Source organism: Phascolarctos cinereus, unplaced genomic scaffold (genome assembly GCF_003287225.1).
Source record: "Phascolarctos cinereus isolate Bilbo 61053 unplaced genomic scaffold, phaCin_HiC Scaffold_9;HRSCAF=440, whole genome shotgun sequence".
Lineage (NCBI taxonomy): Eukaryota > Metazoa > Chordata > Mammalia > Diprotodontia > Phascolarctidae > Phascolarctos > Phascolarctos cinereus.
This window is the reverse complement of record NW_027556402.1, coordinates 209,737,286-209,751,962: the sequence shown is the minus strand read 5'-3', so window position 1 is coordinate 209,751,962 and position 14,677 is coordinate 209,737,286. Positions and strand designations below refer to the sequence as shown.

General features: G+C 42.0%; 1 protein-coding gene across 1 annotated transcript in view; it reads right to left on the bottom strand.

Annotated features, from left to right (window-relative positions):
* SOX6 (SRY-box transcription factor 6) overlaps positions 1-14,677 on the bottom strand; it is a 520,387-nt gene that overhangs the window by 50,039 nt on the left and 455,671 nt on the right. The window contains 2 exon segments of the mRNA XM_021005404.2: positions 1,633-1,704; positions 1,707-1,740. Of these exon segments, the coding sequence (XP_020861063.1) occupies positions 1,633-1,704; positions 1,707-1,740 (106 nt within the window).

Genomic DNA, 14,677 nt, shown 5'->3' with positions numbered 1-14,677 from the left:
TGTGAGAGAGAATGGAAGTATATTATTTGGTAGCTTCCTATTTTTACAAACTCTTCTTGCTAGCCAGGTGCTGCATACTATTGTTTCTACACAGCTTAAAGACTGCAAATGCTATCAATAGTCCCAAAATTTGTCACCCTGGGACAAAGTCCCCAAGGCCCTGCTCTAGTTACAGCTCTCCTCCACCCCTTTGTTCACACTAAGCTCTCCATCCATGGAATGGCTCCCTCTCCTATTCCAGTCTCCTCGTGTTGAAATAGCACCCTTGTTTCAAGGCCCTGCTCAGATGCCACCTCCTAAGATACCCCCTCAAAAAAACAACTGGTGAAAGTGATCGCTTTCTTGTTGAGCTCTCCTCCCTTGCATCAGAGCTGTTGATGCAGTTGTCCTTCCCAAATTAGAATGTAAGCTCCTTGAGAACAGGACTTGTGCCATGTCTATCTTTGTTTCTCCAAGGCCTGACATAAGCCCCTGACCATGGCAGTTGCTTAACAAATGTCGAATTGAAATCAACCAAATATTTCCCAAGCAGCAGCGATGTGCTCAGCCCTGTAACCAAACACTGCCCTGTTCTGCCATCTTAGGAGAGGGCTGCTTTCTGGAAACTTCCTGAAGCATCTCCTGGTCCTAAGCAGCAGTATCTCTCAGTGCTTCTGCCGCTGGCTCCTGGGTTGGTACCTGGGCACTGTCTAGCAGTTTGGTCTGATTCTGATGCTGCTGAGAAATGTTTCAGGCCACAGAAGCAGAGCTGTGGTTTAAAGGGCATGAGGGAGGGCCAGGTTCTCTCCTCTTAGGCTAACAGAGGAATTCTGCTTGGGGCCAGAGACAGGAGCTAGTGTTATGTTACACTGAAAAGAACAAATTAATCTTCTCTGACTGGTGGGAGGGTTTTGGCCAAAGGACAGGCTAACGGGAAAACCAGCCAGGTCTCTGTGATGATGACACAGTCAATAACCATGCACCGTTGTTCCCTAAGTGCCGAACCAAATCATAAATTCTCCTTAGTCCCCAGAGAGCAGGTCCTACTGATTTGCTGAAGTGGGCTCAAGCAAACCCAAAAGGACCTGGATCTCATGACAAACTTTGAGGTGAATGCCTGGTCTGTTAGGCAGGCAGGCAGGCCTTCTTTTCCATCACTTGCTCTCAGAAGATTTCAGCATTAGGCTGAGCAAACCAGCACTCTGGACTGAGCAGAGATGGCCATGCTGCTACAGACCACTAGCCTGGTTCCTAAAAATGGGCTCTGCTCAGTCTGGCCATCCTTCATTCAGAGTCAGAATCACTTTTGCACATTTTTCTTGGGAGAACAAGAACAATTCTCTGCCCTCGGATGGAGGCGGGGATACATCATTAAAATACATCCAAAGGACACAAAATGCACCAGCAAGGCACCCTTGGAGGTAGAACTCTGTAGGGAAGCCTCAGCTGTGCTCTTCATCACCCCCCCCACACACACAACCCTCTTCCACTTGCCATTCACAAGGCCATAAAGAGAGATGGATCTGAACACTGTCTATTCAAGACCCAGATGAGGGCTCCCAAGAAAGTCAGTCCTAGTCTACCAGTCACACACAACTTTAACCATTTTAGGAGCAGCAAGCAAAGACTAGAAGCACCACAGCAGCAACTCACCCTCTGCATCTTCAGGCCGGGTCAGATCAATGACTCCTGGGCCCAGTTTCCCATCTTCATTTGACTTCCCGTTAACTGAGGGCCCAGATTCTCAAAGTGTGTTCTGTCCTAGAAGAAAGAAGAGAACCCATTAAGCTCACGGCAGTCATAGGAACAGCCATATTTCCTCCCATTTTCATTCCTTTCTTGTTCACTAGATGAAAAGCACAGACTTTGAAACTCTGGCCATGACTAACTCCTGCGACAGAAAGCTTGGAACCTGGTGCAGCCCCTTCCGGCCAATTTGGCATATGGGCCGTATTAAGGACAGCTCAGGTAATAGCCAAGAAACCACAGCCAGGAACCCCGTGAGCTCTGGACTGGCCTGCTTCTCCCTCTATTGGCTTTCCCCCCTTCAACCAAAAGGAATCCAATCAGCCTCTTCCAGCCTGAAACGCAGAACTTGAAAGAGCAATTCCTATTAAAACACACTGCGAAGTTTAATGGGAGAGGCGTTTTTTGCCATTTAGAGATCACAGTTTGCATTTGTACTCCTGAGGAAATACAAGTCTGAATTTTATGCAAGAGGCTTTCAAAGACAAATATTTCAAAGGAGGAATAGCAGATGACAGCGTCGTTGGTACTATTATTTTGCCTAGGAGTTTGAACTGAGCCTCTACGGCAAGTGAATAAGAGACCACTGCTCCTAGCAAAGCAGGGGGCCCTGGAGAATTCAGACCTGCAGGGGACCTGCCAGTGTGGGAGGAAAAAGGAAAGAAAGGCAGTTTACTTGTTAACCCAGTTCTTCAAAGGATTCAGGACCTAGGACACTCCAAGGGATCAACAGAGCTGGGGTTGTATGATGGGACTCCAGGCAGCGACCCTCCCTGTGTATCAGTGGCAAAGTGTTCAGTGGTTATTACTAATTTAGCGTTCTTGTTTGCAGGAGCAGAAGAAGTCCTGTTTCCCCCAACACTCCCCCCACCTCCCCAAGCCTTGTTGCTTCTTTAGACTAAAACTTGGCATTACGTTGTACTTGTGAATGAACGAAACCTTGTGATACATTACTACGAAACAGTATTAAATGTCATGTCAGCTTGAATTTAGAGACATGAAATACCAGCTCCCGTCTCCACACCGGCCCAGCTTCTGCATGTTCTTCCTAATGTATTATGCAGCCCCAGAGTGCCAATTGCTGTTCAATCTATTGTTCAGTGACCTAGTTCCGTACTGAGCCATGCTAGGCATTCGATGGAAACGCTCCGAGTTTTCTCTTCATCGAGATGTTTAGAAACTTGGAAATATCCTTAAAGAGCAAACATACAATTACTTGATATCTGCTGTGCCTCATTTGTACAGTTTCAATACGTTTCTGCTTTCTAATATGATTGTTTTTTGAATATCATTATATTTCTATAATTAATTCCCATCAGTCAAATTGTGCAGGAAGCTTTCCCATTCCCCTCAGCACAAAATATGTTTAAATTGGCATTGAAGGAAGATATGGCACAAACCTGGCTCTATAAGCCCTCGTTCGCTGGAGAATTTGTAGGTGGTAAAGTTGTCCGAGGACTGTCTTGGTTGGGGAACAGTGGTCACAAAAAAAATAGTGACCCTTCATTTTTCCAACTAGGGTAAAGGCTAACGCAGAAGATTGAGGAAGACATGGGACAGCTTTCCTAGATACAACATCTGGAAAAAAGGTAAATGAAACCAAGAGTACAATCCCAAGTATGATCTGGTGATGTCTTCTTTCATAAAAATGCAACTGTGCATGGGTGGCTAAGTGTGCAAGGCCCACTGGCCCGATACAAAATAAAGCAACATATAATAAATGCAAGCAGCTAAATGTTATATGTAAGTCATGGGGCCAGTGATTTCTAACATCTCAATGTTCAGGTGCCAAGGCTTAGATTTGCAGGAGGGGAAAGGGAAAAAAAAAATTAAAGCAACCATAAGCACCAGGAAAGGAAAATATTCAACCTTTTTATCACATTGTTTCTCATTGCAAACATTTGCATTTGAATGGTTTCCCCCACGTTAAATGCAAAAGGGGTTCTGCGTGACACCTGCAATCTTCTTGGCAGAACAACCTTTGCTGTGTTTTTGCAAGGGGGGGAGAACAACTTTCTACTCTGAAAATCACCAGACTGTGCTACCCATCAATATGCATATTTCAAGGATCTTTCCAAGTCAGTCATTCTCTTTGATTTTACCAGGAAATATTCTCTGTTAAAATAAAATAAAATAAAATAAGTTCCTGAAAGAATATCAATATTTTGACAAGGAAGGAGAAGAGGGAAAATTATATGCCATGGTGTATAAAATCCTAAGACAACAAAGCTTACGTGATGATAATATCTTTTCTCTTTTAAAAAAAAAAAAAAAAGGAATACTCTCACAATTCAGTTCTATGAGCCTGTTTTTTATCGTAACAAGGAAAAAAAACATTTGGAGTCACCATTCACCAACATGAGCACACGTATGCGCATGCATGTTTCCACATTCATTCTAAATGCCCTTGAAATCATTCATTTCTCTCACTTCGTTCAAAACAAATTTTTTTGCAGTGAACCTTTCTCATAAAATATCAACATTTTGGCCAAAGGAAAAAAACCCACAAAGCTTTCATTCAATATGGGAAAAAATAAATCACAGATGAGACAGTTTTGACCAGTGTGTAATATTTCATATTTTTCAATATTAATACTATTCTTCTTGCCTTTGAGCCTACAGAAAGAGACTGTCGAGTTCTGACCTGACAGAGAAGCTTCCCTGAGCTCCCCAGAAGAAAGGCATCCATTCGGCCTTGCTTCAAAGAACAGTGGAGAACATTTCTTTCCCAGCCACACCACTGTAAATAGTAGAGCACCCCGTCACTGGAAGAGAATAGGTATCTGACTCTAGGCAGCTGAGCTAAGCCAAGCTTGCTCTGGTGCAGTTGGACACCAAGACTCATAAATAGTGGATATGGCCACAGATGCAGAAAGATTTCCATTCTATAACATGTCAACTTTGGGATCAGTCTATTGAGGAGAATTCTGCCAACAGGAGAACACTTAGACTGTGTGTGGCAAAATGTTTGCTAACCCCCATTTTCTTCCCACCCTGGAAGCTCTCATCGGGCTACAATATTTGTAGACAATTTGAAAATGGCGATGATGTTTCATTGATAATTTCATCCTGTCTTCCCCACCCACTTCCCCACCACCACCACCCCCAGGACAAACACCCAGGCTTCTGCCTGGCAGCAGAATGTTCGTTTTTACGTGCTGGGCCGTGATTAGACACTTATTTATGCATTGTCAGTCACCAACATGCAGGCAACATAAAAGTTATGGAAAAAAATTAAAGTCAGCTCTGCTGTGTTGGTAGGTCTGTTGGCTCTCTAAGTGCTTTGAAATTGTGATGTATGAGGTAGATGCTGCATATTAAATAAAGATATTTAAATGATAAAGCCCCCTTTAGTGAGAGCTGATGAATGTTAAACGTTACAGGCCACAAGCCAGTTGCATCCATCATCTTCACCGATTATTCCAGCCAATGCTGGGCCGGCTCAGTGATGACAGATAGACTGCTACATTATTATCCCTGATTTCCAGAGTCACTGAACAAACCATCCAACCCCTTGGGCATTATTTTTAACTTCACATGAAATTAGCAACTTTTCCCCTCACTGTCTCAGCAGGGATGGCTTCTGAGCAATTTGGCCTCTGCATCTGGGCACTGGGGAAGCCTGGGTTTGGGACAATCGGGAAGAATCAGGGGTGGTTTTCTTCCACAAACGCAGGCAACTTCCTGTGACTGGCAACAAATGTAAAATTGTGATCTTGGGGAAAGAAGAGCCGTGAACCAGTAAGCACACAATAATGGCTTTTCTTTGCACTTAGATAAAAGCTGAATTTTTGATGCGCACAGTATATTTTAATAAAATTTTATATACTATGTTTTATACACTTATTGGCTATTCCATAATAATGTGTGTGCTAACAGTAAAATTGCTCTTAAATTTATGTGTGTTATTTATATGTTCCCACGTAACAATGCTTTTTGTTGTAAAAAAATATTCTGTTTATTAATGTAACTTTACAGCCCCTGCATCTGAGATCCGTGGTAAATTAATGACATTTTTATTATTTTATAGAGTCATTAAATTTTTACTGATCACTCCATCAAACCAAGGCAATAAAGACTATAATGTAAACTGGGACACTTAGATCAAGGGAGCAGGAAGACATTCCATATAGGCTGAAGCAAACGGCTGGCTATAAATGATATTTATATCATCTTTAAGCATGGGAGAATACTTGGATAAGTTTGGCAAAACTGTTTCAGGAGTAGAGTGGATGCTGTGCTTAAATAATAGTTTACTTTCCAGCGAGACAGGCTTTTTTCAAACCATATGCAAGAAGATGACTGATTGCAGCCATCTTCCACAGAGCAATAAATGGAATGGAACCATACACTGGACACTCCTCCCTTCTGGATTACCCAGTGTGATTGGGCTGTACCCGGGCTTCAAATGATTTCCGCATGCTTCCCTTTGCTGTGTCTAAAACTGACGCTGAAGACAGAGAAGGAAAATGTCAGGCACCTTGAATGTCCTTTAAAATATTTTTAATACTTCTTACAAACAAATCAATTTCATTTAAGCCTAGGTGACTGGACAATGATGCAATTGCCCTCAGTTTCAAGAGTCTTGTTTCAGAGGCCATTAGATATGTTTTGTTTTTTTTTCTCCCAAAAGCCAGCATCTAAATATTGACTTAATATAGGTCATTCACAGAAGCCACAGAGCCAATGCCCAAGTGGCCAAAGGGGCAGTTTATATACACGCAAAAGTGTACATACACTTACGTATATCTACATATGCTACAGACAATATTCTAGTTACAATGGGTACAAATAATTATGTCAAATTGTCTTCACATTTAAATTACATTATAATTAGGTTACTCTACACTGTCTTAAATAAACCCATATGTGGGTTATTAGTTAATTGCCATCTATATTCTGTTTATATAGAGGAGACAGTAAACAAAAACTGCTGGTCTCTGGTACTCTCAAACTTGAAATGTGCAATGTGCTTTGTGAGATTTGTACAGGCTTTTCATTTAAATTTATGGGAATTTTGGGTTAAGTTCCAAAATTTAACAAACCTGCAAATCAGAAGCGAAGTTTGCATAATCATACAACATGAGAGCTGAGGGACTCTACAGATGTCATCCAACTCTCCCATTTTACAGATGGGGAAACTGAGGCTTAGAGAGAGGAAAGAACTTACCCAAAGTCACATAGTAACCCATAGTGTCAGTGGGAAAGGAGAGGAAGATTCTAAGAGAGCTTTCAAAAGATGAATTGATACAACTTGATGACTAACTGGATAGAGGAGACAGAGGGAAAAAAGACTACAGAGATCCCTCAAAGGCATGGTACAAGGAGCAGCTAGGTGGTGCAGTGGATAGAGCACCAGCCCTGAAGTCAGGAGGACCTGAGTTCAAATCCAGCCTCAGACCAAACACTTAAACTTACTAGCTGTCCTAGGCAAGTCACTTAACCCCAATTGCCTAAAAAAAAAAAAAAGGCATGGTACAAGAGAATGACAGGATGCCAGTAGTAGAATAACTCTACCCATTGAATCCTTCATTTTACAGAGGAAGATAATGGGGCCCAAAGACAGGATGTGAATTACCCAAGATCCCACAGGTGAAAAGCAGAAGATCCAGGTCTAGAAGCCAAGTTATATGACACCCCAGTTTAATATTCTGTCCCCTTGACTGCACTTTTCATTCCTCCTCCCATGCCATCATTCTCATTTTTGAATGGTCTCTTCCCACCATACATCTTCAAGACCAGCACTATTGCTGACTTCCCCCATGAAGCTTCCAGACTGCTCCAGCCCACATCAACTTTTCCTTTCTCTAACTTTGCATAGCAATTTATGATCTGTATTATACCATTTAGACATTAAATTTATGCTGTCTCATGGTGTTCCTTATTATTATAATTGTATTTCTCCAAATAGAAGGCAATCTCCCTAAGGGCAACACCAATGTCTTCTTGTATGTCTTCAGCAGCTCCCATGGTATATCCCTTAGGGCTGAGTACACAGTAGGTACAAAGCTAACAGATGCTTCTGAAATCCCCTGATAAAAGACCCCAGGCCTGTGGCATTGTATATGTGGGTATGTGATAGGTCAACATGGCAGAGCAGATAGAGCACCATCCTCAAAGGCAGCATGGTACATGTCAATCTTGCTACTGACACTTGTAGCATGACTCTAGGCAAGTCATTCAACCTCTCAGTGCCCAAGTAGTGCTCTAACATGGAGGTACGGCATGGACAATTGGCCAGAATCCTTGACTTGAGACAGAAAGACCAGAGTTCAAATCCCAACTCTGACATTGATCCTCTAAGCTCTCACAAGATCATTCCACGACTCTGAGACTCGGTCTCTCCAAATAAAGTGAAGAAGTTGGACGAGATGGCACCTAAGGTATCTTCTAGATAGCTCTGTGATTTGTGTGATTGGTGAGAAGTTCCATGCCAGAGGATTCCCTCCCCTAATGAAGTCACAGATCTGGACAAATAGATACAAAGACAGAAGCACAGTCACAGACACAGACACAGTCAGAAACACAGATAAAGACACAGACACAGTCACAGACACAGACACAGACACAGACACAGACACAGTCACAGACACAGATATAGACATAGACACAGACACAGTCACAGTCACAGACAGACACAGTCACAGACATAGACACAGACATAGACACAGTCACAGTCACAGACATAGACATAGATACAGTCACAAACATAGTCACAGATACAGTCACAGACACACAGTCACAGACAGTCACAGATAAAGTCACAGACACACAGTCACAGTCACAGACATAGACACACTCACAGATACAGTCACAGACATAGACACAGACACAGTCACAGTCACAGACACAGATAGTCACAGATACAGTCACAGATAAATCACAGATACACAGTCACAGACATAGACATAGACACAGTCACAAACATAGTCACAGACACAGTCACAGATATAGTCACAGACACACAGTCACAGTCACAGACAGTCACAGATAAACTCACAGACACATAGTCACAGTCACAGACATAGATACAGACACAGACATAGACACAGACACAGTCACAGACACACAGTCACAGACATAGACACACTCACAGATACAGTCACAGACACAGACACAGTCAGAAACACAGATAAAGACACAGACACAGTCACAGACACAGACACAGACACAGACACACAGTCACAGACACAGATATAGACATAGACACAGACACAGTCACAGTCACAGACAGACACAGTCACAGACATAGACACAGACATAGACACAGTCACAGTCACAGACATAGACACAGATACAGTCACAAACATAGTCACAGATACAGTCACAGACACACAGTCACAGACAGTCACAGATAAAGTCACAGACACACAGTCACAGTCACAGACATAGACACACTCACAGATACAGTCACAGACATAGACACAGACACAGTCACAGTCACAGACACAGATAGTCACAGATACAGTCACAGATAAATCACAGATACACAGTCACAGACATAGACATAGACACAGTCACAAACATAGTCACAGACACAGTCACAGATATAGTCACAGACACACAGTCACAGTCACAGACAGTCACAGATAAACTCACAGACACATAGTCACAGTCACAGACATAGATACAGACACAGACATAGACACAGACACAGTCACAGACACACAGTCACAGACATAGACACACTCACAGATACAGTCACAGACATAGACACAGTCACAGTCACAGATACAGTCACAGTCACATAGTCACAGACATAGATGCAGACATAAACATAGACATGGACATAGACATAGACACAGTCACAGACACACATAGACTAGCATGAGTCACTAGGTTTCTCTCTACCTTGGTCTCCTTCCTCATCAGTTTGGTCCAGCGAGCACAAACTCTGGAGTCAGAGTACCTAGGTTCAAATGTCACACTTCTGTGTGATCTAAGGCAATTCATTTTGCCTCTCTGGGTATCAGTGTTTTGATCTGTTAAAAGGAGAGAGTTTAACTCATTTTTTACCTGGAGTCCATGAATGTGTTGTTGTTGTTGTTGATTTTTAAAAATATATGTTGATGACTATATTTCAATGTGCTTGGTATTTTATCGTATGCATTTTTACATAATTCTGAGGAGGGGTCCACAGGCTTAATGATTGCTAGAAAGGTCCATGGTACAAGAAAAGGTTAAGAACCCCTGGACTAGATGGATTCTCTCCTAGCTTTGAATCTATCATAGAGTTAGGGCTGGGATAGTGTTGGAGATAGGGACAGGGACTGTCCCTGTGATTGCGTTGATATAAACAACTCCCTGGATGAGGAAACTCCTTCTACCAATGCATGTTGGCACTTTCTCTCCAACATATAGTCTTAAGAGAGTTGCCCAGAACGCTGAGAGCTTCAGATGTGCTCAGGGTCTCCTACCCAGTATGTGCCAGAGTCAGGACTTACACCAATCTCTCCCCAGTCCTAAGGCTAGTTCTCTGATATGTGATTCTGCTTCTTATCACAATCTGGGAAATGGGCATAATAATGCTTCTGCTGCTCATTTTGTAAGGCTATTGCAAATAAATTACTTCGGGGCCATAGAGACATAGGCTAATTCACTCTAAGGGGTAAATAACCTAGTATCACCAAATCCAGAACCACGGAACTAGAAGAGGTTTTGGAGAATATGTAGTCCAGACCTTAATTACTTCATAGAGGAGGAAACTGATGTTCAGAGTCCATTGAACTACCTAAGCTCCCACAGGTAGTAAGTGCAAGAACCAGGAATAAAAGCCAGGCCCAGTGTTCTTTTACCTCTTCTAGAGTTACACGATGCTTTCGTCCTGAGAACTAAGAGAAGTCCTGAGCATGGTCATCCAACTGCTTTCCCCAGCATGTAACTGCTGCTCTGTGCTGACACCCTTGCCCAGGTGGAACTGAATCTTGAGGGACCCTCATAGAAGATGAAGGCAAGTGGCATTGCTTGAATATTGTTCAGGAGAACCACAGAGATGATATACAAACAAAGAAAAAAAAATCCCTAGCATAACCCCCCCCCCCCGCCATGGTATTCTAGCAGAGTCTGGCACAAAAAAAGCTGCTATATAATACTGGAACTGACCACTAACTTCTCACATTCACACAACGTTATAAGTGTGGCAAAGCACTTTCCTCACAACAGACCCATAAGTTAGCTGGTACAGGTACGAATGGCACATAAAATGGGCCCATTTTGGAGATGAACAAACTGAGGTTATTAGAGACGAATTGATTTGCGCAGGAATACATAACTAATTGCGAATTTAAACCCAGATGTCCTAGCTCCAAACATATCAGGCCTCTGGAGCTTCCTCCTTACCACGGGTGCATGGGCTGCCCGTAGGCAGCGCTTCACCTCCTGCCTCCACCCCTTTGTGCAGACTGTCTCCTATGTGTGAAAGGCTATCCTTCCTTACCTCCACTTTTTGGAACCCCTAGCTCACTTCCAGTCTTAGCTTCAGTGTTCTCTCCTCTCTGAGGCCTTCTCTGATTCACTGGGGTTTTAGGACCCTCTTTCCACCGAAGTCACTTTGCATATATTTTGTATTGTGTGTACACACATGTGTTGTTTCTCCCCAAGAATGCAAGCTGATTGAGAACAACAGCTGCTCCATTTTTATTTTTAATATCTCCAGTGCCTACCACAGCGCCTCGCACGTAGCAGGTACATTAACTGAATGGTTTTTGTGGATCCATTAGTTGTGTCTGACTCTTTGTGACTACACTTAAAGTTTTCTTAGCAAAGGCACTGGGGTGGTTTGCCATTTCCTTCTCTAGCTCATTTTACACATGAGGAAAAGTGAGGCCAACAGGGTTAAATGACTTGTTCAGGGTCACACAGATAGTAAGTATCTGAGGCCAGATTTGAACTCAGGTCTTCCTGACTGTAGGACTCAGCCTCCATTCACTGTACCAGCTCACTGCCGTATTAATTAGATATTGAATTGAACTGAGTTTCAACTCAGAAAAGTATTCTAATACTCCAAAACACAATTTCTGACAGCATTCACGGAACTCTCTATCCACCCTGCCAAGGATGCCACCTTGTCCACTCTCTACAACATACTCAGTCATGACCTAACCAAAGCCAAATCACAAAGCAGGATTAGTCCTGAACATATCTGTGCGACACCAATGGCCACACCAAGGCTCAGAAAGCACCGAATCAAATCACACTCAGGAATATGGTGCTTACTGAAATCCCTGAACCAAATGCTTTCTGTCTCTGTTCATATGGTTTTAATATGGTTTTTAACCAATTGCAAGGTTATTTATAAGTTTGCAACTTCCCAGGAGTTAGAGTTATGAAGCGTTCAGACTTAAGCATAACCAGTTGTGTGGTCGGCAGACTGCTACTTTCATGCGGTTTCCAACTCTTAACGGAGCACAAAGGCATGACACAGAGCTGTCTCTGAACACGTCCTCATTCACTGCTTGACGCAGTAACAAATTTATAGAAAATCCTCTGGTAAAATGATATAGAATCCCACCAAAAAATCAGCACACCACTAAAAATTGTAAAACCTGGTTAAGTGGATTTACACAAACAGTTAATAACACTTTATCACCTTTGCTTTGAGCATAAAGACGAGGGGACTAGAATGAAACACAGAGCGAAATATTTGTCCAATACAATCACCTTGGGCAGTTGTTTTGCCAAAATCTGGCAGCTAAGTTTCAGATAATAATTGTGACTTTTAAAAATATCTACTTTAAGCCATATATTTTATATGCATAGCATACAGCATAAATAAGCATAATATACATAATTTAAAATATATTTTAATTTTAACATGATTTTATTTCAAATCATCCCTTATTTGTATTTAAAAAAATAAAAGGCATTGAAAGCCTGAAAATTTGTTACCAGTAGGGCCGATTGTCAAGTAAATTAACATTTTTAAAGTACCTACTATATGCCAGATATTGGGCTAAGTTCTGAGGATATAAAGAAAAGTGAAAACAACCCCTTACCCTGATGGGGCTCCTAGTCTGATTGTGGAGACAGCATACAAATAATTATGTACAAACAGGATTAGATAAATAGATAGACAGATAGATAGATAGATAGATAGATAGATAGATAGATAGATAGATAGATAGATAGATAAGGAGTAAGAGAGGAAGGGAGGGAAAGAGAGAGAGAAAAAGGGAGGGAGAGGTAGAGAGGAAGGGAGGGAAGAAGAGAGAGATTAGGATTTATTAGAGATATTATTAGATATTATTATAGATATTATTTATCTAGCTATTAGATATATCATAAGATATTAGATATATCTAATAGATATTAGAGTGATATTATATATTGTATTAGATATAATTAGATATTAGAGACAGATCATTAGAGATAACTTCATAGGGAAGGCATGAACATTAAGGGGGATTGGAAAGGCTTCTCGTAAAGGTAGGATTTTAACTGAGACTTGAAAGAAGTCAAAAATGGGTCAGAATACCACAAGAGAGAGAGAAGAGACAGAGAACTTCAGGTGACATTTCCATTAGTGTGTCTGGGATGATGGAGCAGGAGTGGAGGTGAAGGGTGTCTAATATTCCTAAGTAGCTTTCTCTGTGTGTATGTGACCTTGGAGAAGCCATTTATATCGGGCTGGGCTTTGAGACACCAGAGGTTTAGAACCAAGAGAACCCAGAAAGATTTGGGTTATGATAACTCTGTGAGGGTAACACAGCTGTGTTCTTGACACCACCATCCTTCCCTAGTCTCCTAGGAATTCTTGGGTCAGAGACTGTAGGACCCTGACGACTCCCAGTCTGGTTCTCTCTCCATGACATCAGCCTGATGTTTGGAAGCAAATTTGACTGGCTCATTCCCTCCCTACCACACTGCAGCAACACTGGCAAAAATCACTTTGCCATGGCATTTTTAAAAGCCTCTGTGCAATTATTCATCTTCTCAAGGAAAATGTTAGAAAGTAATCTGTCTGTCACGCAGGCTTGCCAAGCTATGGTCACACTTCTTCGCCAAAAAGTATTTGTTTGCTACCTCTGAAATTGTATCACTTAGTGGACACAAAGAGGTTGGGGAAGCTTCTGAAAGAAGCCAAATAGTCAGAGAATGTCCAAACTAGAAGGCCTCTCGCAACAGAGAGTATATCATGTTAAATCAGGGAGGGGCCTTTGAAATTCCCTTCTTTGGCCTCCTCATTGCACAGACACTGATTTGTCCCAAAGGTGGGATACTGGAATATTAAAGAAAGAGCAAAGAGCAGTAAGGTACAAAATGGGAGGCTGCTCATAGGAATAGGTGCTTTCTGAAGAACTCACAGATGACTGTTCCTTAGTGAAAGAATACTGATCTCAGAAAGTAAATGGTAAAATTACCTCAGAGAGTGAGTCAAAGCAGTATGGCTTGTGTCCACCTACCTTGCTCAGGGAAGCAGAACTGGGATGGGAAGAGAAAACGTATCAGTGAATATCCTCATGGTCAAGGGATCCATATGCATTGGACAAGGTGGAGTTTCTTGGCAAAGAGCTAAGGGAAAGGTAAAAGTACTCAACTTGACTGGAGTGTGGATCTTGATCGAGGTTTAAGGGAAAGAGAACTTCAGAGAAAGGGGAAGGGGACAAGGGAAGAAACATGTTTTACCTGTCATGAAAAACAAGAGAATAATCTGCAAAGGAGAAAGGAGGGGGATAAAATGCATGAGAAAAAGAAAATAAAGGAGAAAGGAAGAAAAGGAGTGTGGAGAAAGAAATGGAATGAGGAAAGAAGGGCAAGAGGATAAGAAAGAGGAAAAATAAAAGAGGGAAGGAAGGAGGATGGGAAGGAAAGACAGCAAGAGAGAAAAAAGAAAGCAAAAGAGAAGGTTAAAAGGAAGGAAGGAGGAAAGAAAGAAGAAAGGAAGGAATAAAAGAAAAAAGGATGGAAGGGATGGATGGATGGAAGGATAGAAGGAAGGAAGGAAAAATAGAAT